This window comes from Haliotis rufescens, unplaced genomic scaffold (genome assembly GCF_023055435.1).
Source record: "Haliotis rufescens isolate VD_foot unplaced genomic scaffold, xgHalRufe1.0.p SCAF_29, whole genome shotgun sequence".
Classification (NCBI taxonomy): domain Eukaryota; kingdom Metazoa; phylum Mollusca; class Gastropoda; order Lepetellida; family Haliotidae; genus Haliotis; species Haliotis rufescens.
The window spans coordinates 6506627-6531275 of record NW_025963990.1 but is presented as its reverse complement, the minus strand read 5'-3'; the positions used below and the strand labels follow the sequence as shown (position 1 = coordinate 6531275).

At 42.0% G+C, this 24649-nt stretch overlaps 1 protein-coding gene across 1 annotated transcript; it reads right to left on the bottom strand.

Moving 5' to 3' along the window:
• Nucleotides 1-577: 577 nt before the first annotated feature.
• LOC125384226 (ankyrin repeat domain-containing protein 17-like) lies at nt 578-24224 on the bottom strand. The gene is made up of 5 exons (XM_048402822.1): nt 24144-24224; nt 11422-11503; nt 11089-11160; nt 7781-7816; nt 578-6302 (listed from the first exon to the last, which is right to left on the bottom strand). Exons 2-5 carry the CDS (start codon nt 11477-11479, stop codon nt 685-687), a joined length of 5784 nt encoding a protein of 1927 aa, XP_048258779.1. The 5' UTR covers nt 11480-11503; nt 24144-24224; the 3' UTR covers nt 578-684.
• Nucleotides 24225-24649: the final 425 nt, after the last annotated feature.

Below are 24649 nucleotides of genomic sequence, written 5' to 3'. Positions count from 1 at the left end.
AGTCATCGGGACCCAATAACGACAGTTGACGATGTAACTAGTATATTCCCTTTGTCTACACGCAGTTGATCATCACATGGTTGACATATGACAGCACAAACAGTTTTTTCTCAGATGTTAGCCACAGATAACACCCGTCCTCATACTCCTGAAAAGTTCATTGTGCGGTATTGATAAATGCGTGAACTGTTAATTCACTCATTGTGCTGGTCATTGTGTAAGCATGCCTTTGTTCTGCTTTAATTAAGTTCCGACCCGGAAAAAATATCAAGATTACATAAAATTGTTCCGACCATGTCGTGAAAGGTTCCGGTTGACAGGAACAAATGTTTGGGTGTGTTTATGAGCGATGTTCCTCTATATTGTCAGTGTGCAACATGAAAACCCGGGAAAATAAGACATACAATCGCAATACAAATCAACATAATCTAAAGGAAAAACAAAAACAAATGATGAAAAAGAAAAGCATGAAACACACATCAGTTATCTAGGGTAATATGGTTGATTGTTGACGGCTTCTTAGTAAGTAACTTGCTCCTTGCATTCATGCAGTCAATGTATCATCAATTGTACCCACCCACAAACTGATAAGAGGCATTGCTTTACACAGCTTGGAAACAGGATACTGACAGGGATTTCATCCTTTAGCTCGGTCATTAGTGACTCTAGGAGCCGTTTCCTGTCTCACCATGCTGATGGGGGTAGAGAAGTATCATTTCTTTGTCTTGTGTATGTATATCTGCCCCCGACCCCCCTGTCTCGAAGTAATTTTACTGTCTCACTATGTCCCAGCGATGTTGCTAGGTGCAAAGGGGTAAGACCATTTTTATTTTGAGTTGACACATCTACTTCCTTGTCTAGAAGTAGTTCTGCTGTCTCACTATGTCCCCACCGGGCTGCTAGATGTAGAGGAGTATCACCATCTTTGTTTTGTGTACATACATCAGCCTCCTTGTCCAGAAGTAGTTTCACTGTCTTACCATGTCCCCGTGATACTGCTAGGTGTAGAGGAGTATTACCATCTTTGTTTTGTATAGATACCTCAGCCTCCTTGTCTGGAAGTAGTTTTACTGCCTCACTATGTCCCCACGGTGCTGCTAGGGGTAGAGGAGTATTACAAACTTTCTTTTGTGTAGATACATCTGCTGCCTTGAACAGAAGTAGTTTTACTGTCTCTCTCTGTCCCCGCGATGCTGCTAGGTGTAGGGGAGTATCACCATCTTTGTTTTGTGTAGATACATCAGCCTCCGTGTCTAGAAGTAGTTTCACTGTCTCACTATGTCCCCAATGTGCTGCTAGGTGTAGAGGAGTATTACCATCTTTGTTTTGTGTAGATACATCAGCCTCCTTGTCTAGAAGTAGTTTCACTGCCTCACTATGTCCCCAAGGTGCTGCTTTGTGTAGAGGAGTATCACCATCTTTGTTTTGTGTAGATACATCAGCCTCCTTATATTGAAGTAGTTTTACTGCCTCACTATGTCCCCGCGATGCTGCTAGGTGTAGAGGAGTATTACCATCTTTGTTTTGTATAGATACCTCAGCCTCCTTGTCTGGAAGTAGTTTTACTGCCGCACTATGTCCCCACGGTGCTGCTAGGGGTAGAGGAGTATTACAAACTTTCTTTTGTGTAGATACATCTGCTGCCTTGAACAGAAGTAGTTTTACTGTCTCTCTCTGTCCCCGCGATGCTGCTAGGTGTAGGGGAGTATCACCATCTTTGTTTTGTGTAGATACATCAGCCTCCGTGTCTAGAAGTAGTTTCACTGTCTCACTATGTCCCCAATGTGCTGCTAGGTGTAGAGGAGTATTACCATCTTTGTTTTGTGTAGATACATCAGCCTCCTTGTCTAGAAGTAGTTTCACTGCCTCACTAAGTCCCCAAGGTGCTGCTTTGTGTAGATGAGTATTACCATCTTTGTTTTGTGTAGATACATCAGCCTCCTTGTCCAGAAGTAGTTCCACTGTCTTAGTATGTCCCCGCGATGCTGCTAGGTGTAGAGGAGTATTACCATCTTTGTTTTGTGCTGATACATCAGCCTCCGTGTCTAGAAGTAGTTTCACTGTCTCACTATGTCCCCAATGTGCTGCTAGGTGTAGAGGAGTATTACCATCTTTGTTTTGTGTAGATACATCAGCCTCCTTGTCTAGAAGTAGTTTCACTGCCTCACTATGTCCCCAAGGTGCTGCTAGGTGTAGAGGAGTATCACCATCTTTGTTTTGTGTAGATACATCAGCCTCCTTATATAGAAGTAGTTTTACTGCCTCACTATGTCCCCGCGATGCTGCTAGGTGTAGAGGAGTATTTCCATCTTTGTTTTGTGTGGATACATCAGCCTCCTTGTCTAGAAGTAGTTTCACTGCCTCACTAAGTCCCCAAGGTGCTGCTTTGTGTAGATGAGTATTACCATCTTTGTTTTGTGTAGATACATCAGCCTCCTTGTCCAGAAGTAGTTCCACTGTCTTAGTATGTCCCCGCGATGCTGCTAGGTGTAGAGGAGTATTACCATCTTTGTTTTGTGCTGATACATCAGCCTCCTTGTCTAGAAGTAGTTTCACTGTCTCACTAAGACCCCAATGTGCTGCGGGGTGTAGAGGAGTATTACCATCTTTGTTTTGTGTAGATACATCAGCCTCCTTGTCCAGAAGTAGTTCCACTGTCTTAGTATGTCCCCACGATGCTGCTAGGTTTAGAGGAGTATCACCATCTTTGTTTTGTGCTGATACATCAGCCTCCTTGTCTAGAAGTAGTTTCACTGTCTCACTAAGACCCCAATGAGCTGTGCGGTGTAGAGGAGTATTACCATCTTTGTTTTTTGTAGATACATCAGCCTCCTTGTCTAGAAGTAGTTTTACTGCCTCACTATGTCCCCAAGATGCTGCTAGGTGTAGAGGAGTATCACCATCTTTGTTTTGTGTAGATACATCAGCCTCCTTGTCCAGAAGTAGTTTTACTGTCTCACTAAGACCCCAATGTGCTGCTAGGTGTAGAGGAGTATTACCTTCTTTGTTTTGAGCTGATACGTCAACCTCCTTCTCTAGAAGTAGTTTTACTGTCGCACTATGGCCCCACCGGGCTGCTAGATGTAGAGGAGTATTACCATCTTTGTTTTGAGCTGATACGTCAACCTCCTTGTCTAGAAGTAGTTTTACTGTCTCCCTATGTCCACGCAATGCTGCTAGGTGTAGAGAAGTATTACCATCTTTGTTTTGTGTGGATACATCAGCCTCCTTGTCTAGAAGTAGTTTCACTGCCTCACTATGTCCCCGCAATGCAGCTAGGTGTAGAGAAGTATTACCATCTTTGTTTGGTGTAGATACATCAGCCTCCTTGTCTAGAAGTAGTTTCACTGCCTCACTATGTCCCCGCGATACTGCTGGGCATAGAGGAGTATTACAATCTTTGTTTTGTGTAGATGCATCTGCTGCCTTGTATAGAAGTAGTTTTACTGTCTCACTATGTCCCTGCGATGCTACTAGGTGTAATGGAGTAGCACCATCTTTATTTTGTGTAGACACATCAGCCTTCTTGTCTAGACGCAGTTTTACTGTCTCACTATGTCCCCGGGATGCTGCTAGGTGTAGAGGAGTATTACCATCTTTGTTTTGTGTACATACATCAGCCTCCTTGTCCAGAAGTAGTTTTACTGTCTCACTATGTCCCCGTGATGCTGCTAGGTGTACAGGAGTATCACCATCTTTGTTTTGTGTAGATACATCAGCCTCCTTGTCTAGAAGTAGTTTTACTGTCTCACTATGTCCCCGCGATACTGCTAGATGTAGAAAAGTATTACCATCTTTGTTTTGTGCTGATACATCTGCTGCCTTGTCTAGAAGTAGCTTTACTGTCTCACTGTGTCCCCACTTTGCTGCCATGTGTAGAGGTGTATTATTATCTTTGTTTTGTGTGCATACACCAGCCCCGTGGTCCAGAAGTAGTTTTACTGTCTCACCATGTCCACGGGGTGGAGCTAGATGTAGAGGAGTATTACCATCTTTGTTTTGTATAGATACGTCAGCCTCCTTGTCTACAAGTTGTTTTATTGTCTCACTATGTCCCCACTTCGCTGCTAGGTGAAGAGGGGTATCACCATCTTTGTTTGGTTCAGATACATAAGCCTTCTCGTCTAGAAGTAGTTTTACTGTCTCAGTATGTCCCCATGATGCTGCCTGGTGAAGAGGAGTATCACCATATGTGTTTTGTGTGGATAAACAAGCCCCCTTGTCTAAAAGTAGTTTCACTGTCTCACTACTTTCATTCTCTGCGGCTAGATGGAGCGGAGTACTTCCACTTGTATTCAACCAGTGTACGCACTGTGGATCTAATGGCAGATGTTGACCATTTTGTTCATTTAAAAACATGTTAGCGTAGTGGCGATTTCCTGTCTTAACTGCCAGATGTAGAAGTGTATTACCTTTTCCATCTGTGATTTCTTGAAGGAGGCAGTTGGCAGGTATCAAAGATATCAACAGGTGTAAGATGTTACACATGATGGTAGAGTCTTGACAAGTATTGGAAAAATTACTTGAACAGTTACACCCCTTATGAAGCAACGAAAGCTTTAGTGTTTCCTGACACATTGATACAATATTCTTGTCTTCTTTAATTCGGTGTAGTATATGTTCCACTAGGTACATATTTCCAACCAACACAGTGACAAGGAGTACATCATACAGCTGAGGTATCTCCGTAGTATTCTGTGTCAGATGTGTCTTGATATCTTGATCTATTGCTGGTGAAACACACAGTGCTAGGAAGCAATCAGACGGATGTGTTGTACACCTTTCTAGAAGCTTTCGCACTAGCTGGTTATCCTGGATATACAGAGCAGGTGCCAGCAATTCAACTGCATCAACTTGATGGAACACGTCAGAGAGTATGTCATTCAGGAGTAACGGCAACCTCTGTAAAATGACATCAGATATAAGGGAAGTATAGTTGAAGAGAGTAAGTGAATTATGATGAAAACCAAAACTTGAATCTAAGTCATCATCTCCTTCAGAGGAGGGAACGTCCCTCCTAACACATTTCACCTCGTGCTTTTTCTGTATAACTTCAGTTAACTTTATATTTTCCCGCCAACTTTCTACCAGAAACTCCACAAATTCCTCATGACGTAAAGAAGGATGAGCAAGAATGTCAATGCAGCTTTTGGACAGAAGAAGATCTGTGATCTTGTCAGCTAATATATGGAAATTATCTCTGTCTAGGATAACGGCCAAGTCATCCTTGTTCATCTGCTTTGTATGCATCAGTTCCACTAGCATCTTTGGTGGGCAACTTTGTATAGCAATTTCAGGTTCCCGTTTTGAAATATTGATAAATACAACGTCATGTATAGATTGATGCTGGAACTGGTAGACTTTTCCCGTTTTGACTAAATACACTCCACAGAAATCCTCTATCTTTGATTTAATGTGTGTCGCTGTGACAACTGTAGAAATGTTGCAACATTCTTTAAGACAGTCAACCATGGACTCAAGTTCTTGTTTATAGGTAGAGAGTTTCAGGTGATCTGAGCTGAGGTTACCATCTTTCATCAAAGTGAGAAGGAGGACAAGGTGACCAATTCCATCACATTCCTGCATTCTCGTTATTTCCTCAAAAACGAACTCCTGCGGCCTTTTGAAAAACTCCATGCCTTTTGATTGTGCTTTCTTGCTTGATGCAAAGAATGTACAACACTGGGGAAAACCAAGGACAGTGGGCATTCTAACAATGTCATAGCGTTCATGATGAGAAAAGAATTTTTCTCCACATACCTTTTCTATCATTTGAAGTTTTTCTTGTGATGTGAGAGCATATTTTCCTTCATCTAGAACTATGCACTGAATAGTTTTTATGAGTTTGTACTTGCTGATCTTGGCATCACACTGTGAACATATTTCAGATCTTGAGGTAATGACAAGCCATACATGACCCAATTCCACATTTCGCCAAAGTCGGTCAAACAACTTGACCCAATTATTCACATCTGATTCAACCAGATTACTTGATCCAAATATATCATCGACTAACACCACATACTCTTTCTCTTTAGTACTTTCACCCCCGTGGTGGTTCTCATGATTGACTTTAGGAATCAGATTCCATTCATTCCATGATGAAAGCACGATTGGCAAGCGGTCTGTTTCTTGTGATACGTTTGCTAAAATCCTTCGACCAAGTGTAGATTTCCCTGAGCCTGACTTTCCTTTTATGAAGACAGATCCAAACTGTTTAAGTACAATGTATGCAGACCTCTCAGCGCGTGTAGATACATGCTTGTTTGAATCGGCCTTCTTGATAAGGTTCCATGCATCACCTGCAGTTAAATGACAGTGTCAGTATTTAAGTAGTTCTTGTCTGATATTGACATTTCTAATACTTTCAAGCATGGTGAGTGAGTGAGTTGGGTTTAACGCCACTTTTAACAGTATTCCAGTTATATCACAGCGTGTCAGCTTAATGTGGGAGGAAAGCCCGAAGTGATGCAGGTCTCAGACGTTTACCACTTCGGTGAAACCCACGAGCACGGGTATGGTGCTGACAGACCTAGAATCATAATCGAGGCGAACCTGGATTCGAACCCACAATCATAGGTTTCTGGCTTGCCCAAGGGACGCAACTCTGCACAGCGAATCGCGGCGCCGTAGACGACTGGGCCACCCGTGCCGCCCTTTCAAGCATAACTCTGTATAACATCAATAATGTGAGAAACAATAAAGTACCCTATTTGATCAAACTTGGCCACATAATGGCGAGAAGCATAAATATATAGTATCAGTTTGTTTGTAGTATACCTTTTCTGAGAACAGTGGAACGTTGTGTGCAAAGCCAGCAACCAAATATGTCAACATTTTTAAACATATTTTTTATACCTCTTTTATGCTTTTCTTTCAACTTTGCACATTCTTTTTGTGTTGACCCAAAAGACAATTTCACTTTGATGACAAAACTATTACAGGCATCCATGGAAAGTATTCAGCAATTATATCTAGTAAACTTGACTTTTCACCTTCAAGTGACTTCTTATTGTCTCATGATTTTTATTGTTTCCATTTTCTTGTTTGTATGTTTTTTCTCCAATGCTTTCAGTAAAGATGTTGTTTAGTATATTCGAAAACTTACTTTATTCTTCAAAATAGCAAATTCTTCAGTTTGTTTTACTCAAGCAATATTATGGTGGCAAAAATCTATGCTGAGTTTCAGAACATCTGGTGCAATAAAAAGACAAACATCCATTCCTAATGCCAAAAGCAACTTGTGGTTCTTGAAAACATGATATTTTAAAAAGATATACTTTTTTTTTAGTAATAAAAGTAGAATCAAACGCAGACTAATTTGAACATATTTTTTTGTCAAATGTTAAATTCATCTTCAAAATGTATGTTCTACTAAAGGCCATTTCTTCCTCATGAGCACATGCCGGTTTATTATAGGTGGGAACGAGAATGTGAACTACAATTTCACTGGTCCAGTGGTGTCTGAGAAGACCAATAACAGTGTTCCAGGTATATCACAGCGTGTCAGCTTAATGTGAGAGGAAAGCCCGAAGTGATGCAGATCTCAGACGTTTGCCACTTCAGTGAAACCAACGAGCATGGGTATGGTGCTGATAAACCTAGAAACATAATCGGGGCGAACCGGGATTCGAACCCACAATCAGGTTTCTGGCGTGTCCATGGGACACAACTCTGCACAGCGAATCGCAGCGCCTTAGACGACTGAGCCACCCGTGCCACCCCAATCAACTGAACTAACTTGGGTTTGCTTTCACAGATGAAACATTTCAGTACTTACTGACTAGATTGTCCAGTTCGGAATTAATGCAGTAGTCTGAAACAAAAGGTTTTACAATTTTATTCTAATAACTAAACAGATATGATATAAAGATTTATAACTATTTGATGCAACTTTTACAGGTTCAGTCGACATAACAAGGTTCAAATGGATATAATCGGTCTCTGTATCATACTTTAGAAACATATGATTTTTTAGTGATGTGTTCATGTGCACCCAATAATAACTGATTTCTTAGGGATCCTCATCAGTTGTCATAGAGAAGAACATGTATACACTATAATGTTACTGTTTATGAAAACATAAGCCAAATTTGAAGTTTCATCCAGGTTGGTTGGTGTTCTTAAAATAAGTATGCTTGAATGATAATGGAAGATAAACCTACTGTGTTTTGTGATAGTCTTAACAGTAGATGAAGTGCAACTTATATCAATTTCAAACCACGTGCCTTAACGCAAGCTTTTTCAAATACATAATATCTTCATTTAGCCAGGACAACAATATCACTTTATAATGTAACAATGGTACTCTTTTTCAAAATATAATTTCTCACGAGTGAACAGGTCTCCTATCTTAGGATATTCCAGAAGAGTGTCACAAATATTACTCAAATTCAAGACTAATTACATAGTTCATGGTATATCATCTTATCTAAATTGATGCTCATGATGTTTATCAATAGATTGTCTGGCCTGGACCACCCTCATATAGCTGGAATATTCCTGAGTGCAGCCTTAAACAACACTAAAACAAACAGCCTGACAAATACTTGTATTCTTCACTTGTTCAAATAATATTAACAATATATTCATAATTCTTGGGATGGTATCATTACCCTACCTCTATTACATCATTGCCATAATCATGTTTTTTGGCTGCAATCACGCAATAACTACATTTTCAGATTTTCAACTGAAGTCCTCTTCACTGTAAACCATACATAACTAGTTGTTCACAACGATCAACTCCGCTACCAACAGACAGGACAGACTCAAGACCGGCCAAGATTGGGAAGACCGAGAGTGACAACACCGGCCGAAGACCGCTGCATCCGGCAGATTCACCAGATGTGAACAGATGTGTGACGGCGACGTCAACGGCGGCAACAACACTAGGGGATGCCATCAGCAGACGAACAGTCTTTCGACGACTTGTACGGCTGGTAAACAAGCCTACCGACCATTCCGTGGAATGGCCCTGACCCGTCTACACCGTCAACGCAGACTGCAATGGCCACGAACTGTACGTCGGTGGCAGCGACGTAACTGGGCGAGAGTGCTCTTAAAAGATGAAAGTCGGTTCTGTCTGTTCAGGAACGATGGCAGAGTTCGAGGTTTCCGACGAAGGGGAGAGCGACTGGCGCCAAACTGCATTAGAGAAGTTCACCTGTTTGGAGGTGGAGGCGTTATGGTATGGGGTGGCATTTGTGTTCAGATTACAACACAGCTGATTATCATCCGAGGAAACCTGAATGCTCAGCGATACATGGATTAAGGGTTGAGAACTGTTGTGGTGCCCTTTATTCAACATCAGCCAAGACGATTAATGTTTCAACAAGACAACGCAAGGCCTCACACCGCCCGAATTGTTCAAGACTACTTGAACAACGTTAACGTCAACGTATTGCCCTGGCCACCTTGTTCTCCAGACATGAACCCCATTGAACATCTCTGGGATCATCTTGATCAACAGCTGAGACAACATGTACCGCCTCCAGCGAACCGACAGATTCTATTGAACTTATGGAACAGGATTCCTGTTGACGTTATCCGCCGACTGACGACGTCAATGAGGAGGCGTGTGTTGGCGTGCATGGATGCCAAGGGTGGTCACACTCGCTATTGATGACGTGTTACCTGACTACTGTGTCATTGATGGACTCTTCATGCACTTTTTCAATGAACTCTGATTTGTGTAATTTTTAATTTGGACCCCTCGACTCTTTTCTTTGTGTATTGCGGAGAATGCATTATCAGCATAACAATGCATTTTCATTCTTATTCATTGAAAATGATTTCTGTTTATAAATTAATCATCATAAATCTCACATATGCCTTTGTTTTTGGTGTTTGGTCAAGTGAAGTCGGTGTAAACTTTCTTTTGCCCGGTAGTTTATATTCAAAATATGAAACTTCGTACATGTATCATGCTAGGTTACGAGCTTTGACAAAGATTTTCATGCATATATTTTGATATTATATTTCGTGTCAGAGTCGAGATTTCGTTGCACCGAAAGCCAAGATGTCATTTGACTAACATTACACGCGATCACACGAAAAGATGGAATAAATAACTAAAACGTAAGTTTCGACAACTTTTAGATACAGTTTTGTTGATTTTATTAATTGCTTTGTATAATATATTAAAAGATTTGATTGACATGTCTTAATCTTGCTCTTTGACTTGTTCGATGTGGACCCATTGTCAAAGTGTGTGTCCGAGAATTTTATTTTCAATAACATTGCGGGAAATAGATCTTGTGGATAATCTTTTAATCTGTCGATAATAAATTGAAATACAATAATAATATATTTAATGAATGAATTATATGACACATAGGTTCTTAAAGTTATATATACTATTTTGATGTGACTACAGCTTGGGTGGTCTACCAGCATGCGGTGTCTGGAGACTCGGTGTTGAAACCGTTAAATCGTGTTTGTAAATTTGGTTTTGCACATGCAAAGTTATTTTTACATGCAAGTCATAATTATCAACAGAAATACTTGTCATTTACTTTCATCGATACATTAGTGTACCATAGGGGCAAGCAGGTAGGGACTTCACTGTGCCATAACAGTTTTAGGTGTGCCCTCGCACAATGGCACAAATAATTTCGAACCCTGCAATTGCGTAGATTGATGGTCATGACATCAATCACTGGATTCTCTGGTCAAGGCTCGATAATTTACCGACCGCCATCATATAGGTGGATTATTGCTGAGTGAGTCACTAAACAACAAACAAACATTTAACTGATCAATGTTTTGTCTTCTGCATGCACACTGCAATATGGGGTTCAATACCCACATTTAAAAAAAATATGTTATGACTCGATGACTGCTGAAATCCATACACACTCAATAACTCATCACTAACCGATGTGTCCTTTGTCAATGAAGACCAACTGAAAATACTGAGCATCTTAAATACAATATTTGGGTATCTTCTAAGTTCTAAATCTACGGTTGAAACGATTATGTTTGTCTTCTCAGTTATGTGCCTTACAATATGTGAAAAATTATAAAAACATGTTTGTGCAAATTGGCCCGATTTAACATATGGGAAAGAAGTAATGAAATACATACTGTTGTTGATGGTATTCCCCACACCACCATGAGCAACACCAACGAGAAACTGATGATGCACATGATTCCCTCCTAAAAGCAAACAAAAACATCAATTCATATCACCAAAATACAACATGTTTCTTCACATTATGATGGCCTTCATAAACACTTGGAATGAACATAATAATGGTTATGTAATTGGAAAAGAAAAAACAGTAAGTGAAGAAATATATGGGATCATAAATGTAAAGGCAATTATACAATACCGATCAAACAGATTCAGATGAGGTAACGACCAAATGGGTGGTTCTCTCTGGTACAAAACATTTATAGTGCTGAGAGTATGTTTACCTTTCATTCTTGTGTTATGGGTTACTGTGGTTCCATCATGTTTTCGTTTTCTTGTCATCCTTCCTTCACCAAGGTGTCACAGCTGAAATAGAAAATATTCAGTGAACTATTTGAAACTAAGGTTGTTTATTTGTTGTCCTACCAGGCTGTTCGCTAGTCTTCAAGGCAAAATCCAAGGACAACCGAGACTATCATACCGAAACGAACGGAGCAGTATTCCTAGAATGGGTTAAAACTCAACTTGTACCGGTATTGCCCCCCAAGAGTCTGGTGGTCATGGACAATGCTCCATATCATGGCGTTCAGGTACCTAACACAAATGTCCCAACGTCTAACAGTAGGGAGGGCGATATGATAGAATGGTTGACACACAAAGCAATACCGTATCCACAAAAAGCAACGAAACCTGTTCTGTATGATATTATAAAGTCTAATAAAACCACACCTCTCTTTAAAGTTGACGAGTATATTCAAGAACATGGCCATTCAGTTTGCGATTGCCTCCCCTTCATTGCGATTTAAACCCAATAGAACTAATTTGGGGTATCATTAAATCGGATGTTGCCAGGCAAAATACAACATTCAAACTGCGGGATGTACAGATACTGGTTCAACAATCAATAGACAAAATCACGCAGGAAACGTGGCAAAAGTGTGTTGAGAGAGTTGAGAATGAAATAGAGAGACATTATTGGGATCATAGTGGATTGGACCATGCCACAATCAAGCCAGTGATCATCAGGGTAAACTCGGACAGCCGCGATAGCGATTCAGACAACAGCGACATCGATTCCGAATGCACTGCCACAGCTTCAGAAACCTGAAACAGTGACTCCGACTGAACACCCAAAACGGCTTATGAGATGACCCCCATATACGGTGCACATGCTTGTTCATTACCTGGCTGTTCCATGAGCGACTGGTCCTCCCTGGTATGGGATGGCAAAAAATGTCAACAATATGATGACCGTTTGTTAAACAATTTTTTTTATTCGGTTGTCCCAAATTATGAGACAAACCATCAGAGTTGGTCTGTCCAATTGATGTCGCTATGCACATTTTGGTTTTGTTGCAGTTACTTGATTTTGAGTTAGTGAGCAATTCATTGGTCTCAGATGGAATCAAACGGATTGTAGTATGAAACCAGAGACCCTGGAGGACGCTACTGCGAGCCTGTGCCAGTAACAGCATACCTCACAGGCAGTGTATGGAAGGGTCCTTTGGGAGATACGACACGTCTCCATGGACACGTCACAACCCCCAGAAACGTGGGAATAGTGGATAGTGCAGCTGATGTAACCCTTTTTTCGGATACTTGCTATGACGAGCTATCTGACAAACCAGTCCTAGCACAGGAGGTAATGATAAACAATGCAGGGAGGGACCTGAGGATGGGTAACAGAACCTTCCAGACCGTGAATTGATGGCCGGACGTATAGGCAAGACGTCTTTGTAGCCCCAATCAGAGACTCGCTAATCTTGGGAACAAACTTCCTGATGAACAACTGCACCAATATCAGTTTCGAGTATCAACACATCACCATCGGCCGGAAAGACGTCCCAATGATCATCACGCCGCGAGATGGCAATGTTTGCCTTGTCTTTCTTACCTCCGCTGTTGTGCTGAAGCCTCAGACTGTCACACGTGTGACAGGACGATTTGATTGAAAATTAGAACAATTCATGGTGGAGCTGGTCCTGGGAGTCCTGGGACATGCCCTGATGCCCCAGACAGTACATCAGGGAGGAGCAGAGCCAGTCGTGTGCCTCATCAATAACTCTGATAGACACGTTAAATTCTTTCGTGGTCAAAATAATGGTGTAGCGACTGAAGCTGAGGTTATTGCGCCATGGAGAGTGGAATGGCGGAGAGTCCATACCAGCGCAGAGTCAACGGGAAAGTGGATCCAGTGGAAGAGGAAAGGCCTCAACGAAGACGGATCCTGAGCAGAGAGAGGAGATATCAGGGGAGTCCTGAAAGGCCGTCTCACCGTCATAGTAGCCCCAGCCGACACCATTCGCGGAGAAGCAGGTGTCCGCACCATTGTTCAAGATATGGGCGCAGCCCTAATCGTCATGGGAGGAGACACTCAGGACACAGGACTCCTAGCATAACCCAAGATCCACTCAGCGGCTGTAGGAGCTCTCCAAGCTGGAGTACTGCCTGTCATAGGAGTCCCAGTCCTGGGAGGAGCTCGTACCAAAGTAAGAGCCAGCAGGGGCCAACGTGGTCGGGTGCTAGTTAAGACCAAAGGCACAGACAGTCTTCACCGGAATCAAACAGGTCCAACTGTCCGTGTCAACACTGGGACATGGACACAGGTACACAATGAAAGGCAGCCTGAAGAGTCACAGTCCATCGTGCGGGCGGATTATGGTGAGCAGAAGAAGGCAGTGGGCCTTCCTTAACGAGTGGCCACAGGGGTCTACCGCTCTCCCGAGAGAGACATCAGACCGCTCACCCTAGCTTCCTGGATCCTGGGCCCCATTAACTGAGGAGGTGCCCTATAAACTGAGGAACGGGGCCCATTAACTGAAGAGGTGCCCGCAGCTGAAGTTCAGCAAGAACTGGTGTTGGAAGCCCCCCTCAAATAGGAAGACGCAATTCACAGTGGTTGTCCCAACCAAGACCAGTCTCGGAGGCAGGGCCCAGGACTTTCTCAAAAGAAGGGCCCGGGATTTCTTCAGAGATCATCCAGCAGGCAGAGAAGAAGCCTCTAAGAGTAAGGAGGGGGAAAAGAAGTGGGAAATCATGGAAGTCCCGGCCAGCCAGACAGGGAGAAGGAGAATATCCTGGGAAGGCGAAAAAGAATGGGAAGGCAGGGACGTCCCATCCAGCCCAACAGGGAAAAGAAGAATACCCTGTAAAGGGCAGAGCCAAGCACCAAAGGAATCATGTTAGAAAAGCGTCATTCCGCATCCACCTGGAAGGGATAGTTTGGGTGGAGTACCGCAGGATCGATGCAGCAGCCGGGGCGCCAGACGTGATCACATCGAATCCTGTTGTCAGCTTCGGGGTTGCCCTGCCAAAAGAAAACAACTAAAGAGGCATGTGGTAGACCGGCATTTACCGTGGTACTTTAAAGGAAACAGAAGCGTCAATGCAAGATCCAGAAACACACTCCAGAAGGGCATTCGCATTGAAACAATTACCTCGATGGATCCTGGGAGCTGAGGGAACTGTTTTCCAGCTAGTAGACTACGTCAATCACCATCTCACGATCCCATCAGACAGTGAAATTTTTCAACTGGTGTGTGCTGGAATGAGGGAGTTAATCCGAAAGGAAGGGTGGTCACATCCTTATCGCCTAAGCCTACACCCCCTAAACTCACCGGCCTGTCTGATGTATTGGAGAGTGCTGGCGATGCTGATGAACGAACTCACCACTTCCAAAGTCAGAGAGTTCAAGACATTCCTACTTCCTGTGGCATCTGGTGTGATTCCAAAGCCCTTGGCATCCAGGACAGCCTCCTGGCCCGAAGAAAATTGGGATCAGGAGCTGTCCAGTATGGGTGAAGAGGTTTGGGTTCCAATGGGCCTGGACGCCCCGGAGTGGAGAGGGACAGGTGACAGTGACAGCCAATCGTGCCTTATGACCATACTTCGGGATAGGAGTCAAGCACGTCATGCACACGCCCCTTATCATTCAAACCAGCCATATGACCCCGGCGAGGCTTGCCGTGAGAACGGAAGAACCGACGTAACTATCACTGTCAGCTGCGGTGGACAGCCATTTTAACCTCGATCGCACCAGGACCCAACTGTTGGGTAGCCTGTCCGGGGGCAGCACCAAGCAGCTGTTATCAGACGGTCCACAGCCGGTTCCTCAGCACAGAGTCAGGGTTGTCGGGGCAGTGGAAGTATATTGCGACACCGAGACTTAACCCATAAGTGGGCAGTCTTGGGGAGTGGAAGGTGGCAGTGGGGGTCCATCCCAAGAAGGTTAACCAATTAGCTGATGCTAGATTCCATCAATTAGTGCGATTGTGCAGTCAGCCATGAGTAGCAGTCGGGTAAATTGAACTGGATAGGTCAACAAGACCTGCCGAATGGAGTAAGCAAGAGGAGGTTCTGAGGTAGGTCCTCGCCATTGCGCCAAGGGACAAGGTGATAGTGCTCCACATGTGAGCGGTGACCGGAGACAAGTATGCGGCAGACGTTCATTCCAGAATAATCGCTATATTGAGGGAACGCGTGCCATCAGACCAACCCCTACATGTTCATTGCTTTACGGGAACTCGGGAGACAGTTCGAGAGAGGCACCATCATTATCCTAACGCCTTCTTCGGGTTTCAAGCCAAAGCCAGAGAATTCGACCAACGGCAAGTGCAAGGGCTCCTAGCAGTTCCCATGGAGTGATTATTGTTGGAGACAGACTCCCTGTACATGCATCCCAAGCGTGGACCAGTCAACACTCCTGCAATAATTGGGGGGGCTGCAGCCCTTGTTGCAGACATAGCCGAAATCGGGAACCGCAAGCTGTTGCATCAGAGCGTGGACAATGCCCAACAGGTGTATGGGTGTTGAGGCCGGCCTGGGAACATGCTCCGAAAACCTTGATCCTCGTGGCTATGGCGGTCCCAGTTATTCAGCTCCCGGGTGCAACTGACATGCAGTTGGTCGCTCTCCCAAATGGGGGGACCCCAGAAGACCCAATGGAAATTGTGTATTCCCGGCAATGAATCTATCGGGATATGTCTTAGGTGAGAGGAAGCCCCTTCAGGGTTGGAGGGAGGCTTAGTAAACAGGGAGGGATGTAGTGATCGTAGGTTTCCGGAGGTCTTCGGAAAGGTTCAAGTTGGTTGTCCCGTGGCTGACCGCGGGGAGCCCTGAATTGCAAAGTGTTGTCAGCCATTGTTGTAAGTAAACCAGGTCGAGTTCCTAGCTCAATGCAGTATTGACTCATTCAATGACTTGACAAACTGACAGCCCTTGTACGTGAGTATACAACAATGTTTCTGAAACCGTGATATCGTTTTCACAACATAACTATGCAAAGCAATATGTAAAGCACCCCCAAATACTTAAATACCAAATGCATTAGTCCGTTTAAGCGAGTTTACAAACAAGAAAAAGTCCCGTCACGTGTTATGCAAATTAGCCTGTGGTAGTGGTGTTATTTATGAAGTCACCACTGCGCCTGAGTGTGGCGGGTGTGGTTTCAAGAAAAGATGAACTGGAGAGCGGACCGTGACGTCACACGCACGCGCAATTCATTGTTTACTTAATGAGGTGGGGTGCTTATGACCCGTTAAACGAGCACTGATTACACGTGATAGCCCTCGTTTTCCAGTGACAGCAGGTCGACCAATTAAAGCATTAATTAGCCAAGCCGGTGAGCCGGCGAAGCAGTTTCGAGGCCCCACAGCACTAATTGGATCTGAAAAAGTGCGCCTGGACAAGTGCACTACTCCACGTGTTTCTCCGGGTATATCATTGTCATCGCTGTCAAAGTTCATAAATAGGCAAAGTACTTACAAATCCGGCTCGCGGGACCATACAAAGAAGACGAAGAAGTCTCCGGTAGTCATTCGATACCATTTAATGGCAGCCTATTATTTCATCACCATACAGGCAAGGCATGGCACTTTGTCAACACACAGACAGCACGTGGTTACATAAAAAGTATGAATCGGGTGCATGTAATTGTTGAACCGGCAACGAAATGGCAGACAAACGAAATTACACGGCATCGGCAATAGGCGAAAAACCTCACTATTCCTATTATTACTGAACAGCATGCATTCAATCACCAATAACCAACCCTATCTACAAACCAATAACAATATAATATCATAACACAAGCAGAACCACCCTTAAAAAGTTCAAAACAGACATCACAAAAGCCATCTACCTAACACACCTCCTAAATCTACTCCACATCCATAACTTAAACAATATTCCACCTGCTGCACTACCAAACACATACATACATGCCAAATCCCCACATAGAGAGACATATCACTACACATCGCAATCAAAATTTACAATAACAGCAAAAACACTACAATAGTGCTCAATCACATGAATCGAAACAGTGAATCGAACACATCCCCCCCCCCCCCCCCCCCCACACACACACACACCCACACCCACACCCACACACCCACACACACACACGTGTAGGCAAATGGCTTACAAAACCAATACCAAACATCAAGCATAGGTATCAATGTACATATAGCGACAAAACCCTTTCCATATTCAATAGAATTCTCAAGTCGATTGTACGATTCCGACCATATCATGATTATGTGTATATTAATCACTATCAAATAGTGATGATACCAGTGTTCGATAAATTGTGTGCGTATATATCTTGCCCCACAGATGGCACCCGTCACACACACATGCAAAGACAAGTCAATTATTCTGCTGAAAAAACATGGAAACATATGGTGCAAGTCAAAATAGGGACTGGCATCGGACATAATCTCTACATGTCTACCATCAAACTCTTTGATAGCTTTACTGAGGTCTTGAATATAAATCAACCTATTTTAATAACTTCTAATTTTTATTTTTAAAATTTCACTCATTCTAATTTCGTTGATCTTTTGGCTTGTGAGTTATATTAGTTGAATCAGGTCAAAAGTATAAACAAACTTTCTCATGATTGCAGCCTTACTGATCTCTATTAAAGCAAACTCTCTAAAATCCTGACTTAATCAATAATATTATTCATCATTATTATAACATCAGATCTTAAACCAATAGTTAACACACAAAAAACTTACAATGGATTCCAGGCAATACAAACATTAGAATGGTAAAAGAATTCCGCGGGCCTGGCAGTAATTTTACAAACCCATCCCCAGCAATAAACTTCACTACGGGAAAACCCGACCTAAAAACACCAAGGAAAAATAGTATCACAATTTAAACTTTTCAAATTATTTTTCAAAACACTAGATCCATCTGAATTAAATCCCTTTTAACAAATTCCAAGTATAAATGCAAAAATGTTCAAATTTCACACTTTTAGGGCGAAACCGCTTTATCGGTGGTTCGAGAAGGGAGCTAACTCCGTTTGCCTAATCGAAAGTTCGAGGTGGGCCCACATTCGAAACTAAATGCACTTGTTGTTGAGAATATATACTACGTAAACAAACCTGCATAACGAACTCATAATTTGTCTATTTAAAATAAGTATTATGACTTATATTTGGATTAAAATGTACAAATAAGATGGCAATACAGCAGAACTCACATCTACGATCATCGCCAAACTAGGTCGTGGGGTCATTAATATTCATGAGTTATTCCTTTTATGGAACAAGTTCTCGGAAACGTCTGAGGCTTGTATCATGTCCGAGATCAATTCAAGTGTAGACATATGTTCAGGCTTATATCGCCACCAACACTTATGATTAGATTGGGAGCACCTTTAAAATACAGTACCACAACTTCTCGTGAGGACGATCTCTGCCGTAGGTCACATGTCTCAAGACAAGCAACAAGTTTATTGTCAGAATCCGTCGGACTCGAACCCGTGACCTTCGGATTGTTGGCCTGACAGCTAACTGACTGAGCTACGTCCACACTGTTAAACTAAGTGCAAATTTACCTAGTCATGCCTATGTCGTTACGGAACTGAACGAAAAGGGTCGAATAGGTGACGGACACTTACGAAGGTTACGGGTAGGCATGGTGTCTCACGACTTTAGTCTACGGACACTTACGAATGATCCCGATGCCATTTGGCACACTCGTCCCATTCCGTAATCTACAAGATACCGAGTGGTGGGGAATGAGCCGATATGCCGCGAACTGAAAACGGCTCCAGGCGTCAGCCGTCAGACGTCGAACTCGCGAGTACGCATGAATGATATGGTATTTAATAATTCGTCGGGTGATTTTTGTGACAGAAAAGTGTGGTAGGGAACACTGTAAGGATGATGTGGATAATAGTAAGGAACAATGGAGGAATAAGCATGACTAGTGACAACCCAACGGTGAGTTCGCTTTTGAATCAGTACTGAAAAAATGTAGCCGGTTAAAGTGGCTTGTGTGAATGTTCCAGGACAGTTTCCAGTAGCCAAAATATTCGACACAAAACCATTTCATCCTTTTTACTCCACGTTTTTGTGTGAAGAATATTAGGAGCCGCTATATAATCTATAAAAGCCACTAAACGAGTACCTAACCCTAATGATCGTAAAGGGGTGATTGATCATAAAGGGGATCCAAGGGTTAAGGATAGACTTCGGGTAATCTAATAGCCACTAAACGGGTTCCTAACCCTAATGATCGTAAAGGGGGTGATTGATTGTAAAGGGGATCCAAGGGCTAATGATAGAGAGTTCGGGGTAACCTACCCTAAAACTGGCGACATTTGGATGTGTTCAGCGCCAATATAATCCCTAATAAACTGCATTCTTGTGCATAATAATGAAAATTAATGAACCGAAAAAATAATATATGTATATTAGTTCCCATTTATAACCATTTTATCCACTTCAATTACGAGAAAAACGAAATAAAAAATATATAAAAAATAAAAGTGCTTTCGTAAACTAGCACTTGCTCTAAAATGCGTCGCCGAAGGCTATAATTAGTAAACAAATACTCAAAACTCTCAACACTGCAGGGCGTATTCAATGACATTGCGTGTAGAGATGATAGATCTCTGGGAGGAGCTTATGCACACTCGATGACCCCTGACGTCACTGGGCATTGTCTCGTTGGTGTGATTGGCAACAAAATACTACAAATTACGTCATAGGGTATGATCACGTTTTTGAAAGGTCTGTGGTACTGTATTCTAAAGGTAGGCCTTAGATTAATGTGTTATATTGGAAAAAGTAGAATGAGTGGTATTGCCTCTGTAAATTTAATTTGAAGTAGATTTAAGTCTCTTGCTTGGTAGCTATTTTTGTAAAACTAGTGTGGTCAGCTATGACGCAGTTATTCAAACTTCAAAGACTTTTGTGCCTTTTATGGAATAAATGTCACACGAAATGATTTATAAAGATATTTCCCATCAATATTACAAAATATGAATAATATAAAATGTCACATAATGACAAACGTGAGCCCAATAGCCTAAATGACTTCGTCAACCTAATGAAACCCTGGATTTAAAAATGTTGGCCCACCTGTTTCGATCACTATAAGACGGGAACAATGTGGGCCCACATTTTAGAAAATGGTTATAAGTAGGCCAAGCTAATGAAGCTAGCGATTTTTTAATGTGGTCCCTCCTTTTGCAATCACTATGACGGAAGAACGTCTACCCACTATATAGGCGATATACAAATGTGGGCCCACTTGTTTCGATCACCATATATGACGGGAACAATGTGGGCCCACATTTGAGAAAATGATTATCAATATTTAAGTAGAATTTCGCGATTAATAAATGTGGTCCCTCCTGTTGCAATCAATATGACGGAAGAACGTCTGCCCACATTTAGGGATTGATTATCAGAACTAACGAAACAACCTAACGAAGCTAGGCGAAATACAAATGTGGGCCCACTTGTTTCGATCACCATAGATGACGTGAAAGATGTGGGCCCACATGTTAGAAAATGGTTATCACCACTAAACCAATCTTAGAAGATGTACTGATGGAAACATAAATATATTATGCATTCAAACATTTAATTACCTTACGTTTTACCTCAGGGATAAGCTGGGCATTTAATAGCTAGACCAACAACGTGCAGCGTGGGTGACGCCATTTCTCGCAAATACGAAAACAACGGAGATAGCTCCCGTTTGAAATTAGAGTGACCTCCCTTTCCCAATATGAACCACTGATAATGCGGTTTCGCCCTTTTAGATACAATTATTTCCCGAATTATCCGTGGCACAACAAAATTAAGCTGTACATTATACAAACAAAAGAGACACACTGATGGCAACTGCCCACAATGCAATTCACCCAAGGATCTAAACCATGCATATTGGTGTCCCCTATAACAAGCTCACCATCCCCGATTTTACCATTCTCTTCCTTTACACTTTAAAATGTTCTGCCTTTACTCTTAAGTCCAATATTCTTCCGCAAGTCTTCACATCAATAACAAATTTAATAAAAAAATGTCATTCTACGAAAAACATCGCATAGATACATGTATCTATCTATCTATCTATCTGTCTATCTATCTATCGTTTCATTATTATTAACCTATATATCATTACTCTGAATATTTACCTTATTACTACTATTGTCCATACATACTAAAAAGAATACAACTCCTCTACATCCATGTCAAGTACTTATTTAATATATTGTAGATAATTCACAACTTCTCTGTAACTTAACATATGACTTAAATGGGCACTACCTTAGGTTATAGTTTTTGGACCAGGTGTTTTATATCTTTATTCACTATAATTATATATTATTCCTTGAAGCCACCTGTCCACATGTACGAAATTGAAACTTTCTGAAGTGGACGTAAAATACCTAAATGATGACGATTATACAGTTTTGCTTGACAACGATATGAGGACCTATACCAACACGTTTCTATTATAGTGAAATAAAGAATGGATGTTGTTATACATAAATTGTGTCCATTTTGGTCATCCGTCAACTTCTAAGAAATCAAACAAAACATGACAGTCGTAATTCTGTAGGCAGCGGTGAGGCCCATGTTTGTTCAAATGCGTCAGTTTCGTCTATGGCCAATAATGCTGGCGGCCTAGATAATATTGGGCGTTCTGGAATTAAACAAAGTGTAGGAAATAGTGAGTGAGTTACGTTTAACGCCGCTTTGAACAATGTTCCAGTTATGTCCCCGTGCCTGAGCTTGACTGAGAGAGAACCCTGAAGTGATGCAGATCTCAGACGTTTACCACGCGGGACGAGTACAGGTATGGTGTTGACAAACCTAGAAATATAATCGGGGAGAATCCGATTTCGAACCCAGAACCATAGGAACAACAGTTAACATTATTAACAATTCTACGAATACTACCTCTTTAACATAATTGCGCAATTCGTTTCTCAACTGGTTGTGGATAGTTTAAAGTGGAGAGGACTTCTGTTGAAGGTCAAAAGAGTTACAGTGTGATGACAGCCGATATACAGGACTACTGTCAATTGTGTACTTGAGGTAGGAATATAATTTTTTTAACAATGATAAAGGTTGTTTAAAAAACGCCGCGATCCGCTGTGCTGACTTGCTTCCCTTCGGCACGTCAGAAACCTATGAGTGTGGGTTCGAATCCAGGTTCACCCGATTATGTTTCTAGGTTTGTCAGCACCATACCCGTGCTCGTGGGTTTCACCGAAGTTGTAAATGTCTGAGACCTGCATCACTTCGGGCTTTCCTCCCACATTAAGCTGACACGCCGTGATATGACTGGAATACCGGTGCTGTAAAAAGCGGCGTTAAACCCAACTCACTCACTCACTCCTTACCAACAACCATTATGTGTTCAGTTAGTGCATACTGATGACGTTGACGGTGCCTGTCCAAACATTGATAATATCTCCTCGATACATATTTCATCGATTTCGCTCGATACATATTTGATTGTTTGTTTATGCGTGTGTGTTTATATGAACGTGTGTTGGCGTTTTCCATATGGCAGTGGTCAATGTTGACAATATTCCTGAAATCTCGCAATGTCGAGACTCGTTAGTTTTGCTGTAATTGTTTATAGAGAGACTGTTTTTGTGCCCAGTGATCTGCGTTAACGGAAACCTTTGGACACGGAGCGGCGGCAGCTTACTTTCATGAATGGTTTAGGTTTGTTTTACCAATTATCTGACGACGATTATCTGTAACTTTGTTCCTCGCCGTCTCTTTGTAATATTTTGTAGAATGATGTATGGACATAGGGGTTTATTGGTAATAGTATAGGAAATTTAGTCATTTCTAACTTTGTCTGCTACTGCCTATGACAATTCATGTATGGAATATGTGTTTTACACCGTCCCGTTGACCCGGGAAGATCCGGGTAGAGAATAGATCTTCAGAAACCCATACGTTCCGTAGGAGGCGACTATGCTGGTCGTAAGAGGCGACTAACAGGATCAGGTGATCAGGCCGGCTAACTTGGTTGATGCATGTCATCGTATCCCAAGTGCGTGGGTTGTTGCTGATGATGTCAATCACTGGATTGTTTGGTCCAGACTATTATTTACAGACCGACGTCATATAGCTGGAATATTGCTGATTACGGTGTTAAACAGCAAACAAACATATTCATTTCCGTTATATTGTTAGTTGTTTAGTCTTCTTTGAAACAAATGCCCTAAATTCATAAAATGTGTTAGAAAATGCATCTCAATAATGAAAGTGAGACGCGTGACCTGAATAGTCTACTGCGGGTTTTGATAATATGAATACGGTAAGTACGATGGTAACCACATATGAGGCCAAAGAATTACATTTTCCTGACATTCCTCTTGTTTTCATTCTAAACGTTTTAACGTGTATCATCCCTAACTCTTAATATTACTTTTTTTGTGTCCTACATTGACCAAGAGCGCCCTGTGCGTTGCCGATCATTAACATTTTGTGTCTGCAGAAATCTGTTCAAAAGTCTGCAAATCGCAGACTGAGACACAAAATATTGGCCACCTCTAGTTGAGTCCTATCAGTTTGAAGCATGCCAATAGCCATTAGGCGTTCATCATTCTTAATCTTATCAAATATACTGCATAAAAGAAAGGATGAAGGGCTTATGTGTTATAATGACTACATCTTGTACGAGCTTGTAACAGTATATCATCAGTAAAATGTTCAGCGATACTTACCAGCTGTGACCAGGCACTGCCTGAGTCCAGTACTAGCTATAACTGCAGCACCGCATTACGCCAGTCCCTGACTTGATAGTGTTACCTTCACTTACAATAAGTCACATGACCAGACCGGGTTTGGCCACATGCGCTGTATACAAATGCGCCACGTCTGTGCAATCCAACACAAAAGGAGAAACATATAACGTCCTACTGGTGACAGGTAGAGATATAAACTCATATTCTGTGACAACAGCACTGGGCCCTACTCCCATGAATGGCGCTGTACAGTTTTTTACTATATTTTAATAAATTTGTAAATACATCGTACCAAATGTACCAAATGTATATGACTATGCCTGTTAGATGATCAGATGATACATGGCTGCTCTTGTGCAGTTTTATTTTATCTTTTAGCAGTTGTTATTGACTTGTTCATCCTCTCTAATGTATCATGTAGTGTAACTATTCAATTCCAGGTTGTCGGTGTTGTTTAAATCTATTATCATGCAATACATTCAATA

What these genes read in the sequence shown, in the direction of transcription:
- LOC125384226 (XM_048402822.1), bottom strand. Translation starts at nt 11,479, where the DNA reads ATGACAAGAAAACGAAAACATGATGGAACCACAGTAACCCATAACACA. An exon ending in CCATAACACAAGAATGAAAG is followed by an intron (nt 11,161 to 11,421) that starts GTAAACATACTC and finishes GTTTGCTTTTAG; the next exon opens with GAGGGAATCATGTGCATCAT. An exon ending in GGGGAATACCATCAACAACA is followed by an intron (nt 7,817 to 11,088) that starts GTATGTATTTCA and finishes CTTTTGTTTCAG; the next exon opens with ACTACTGCATTAATTCCGAA.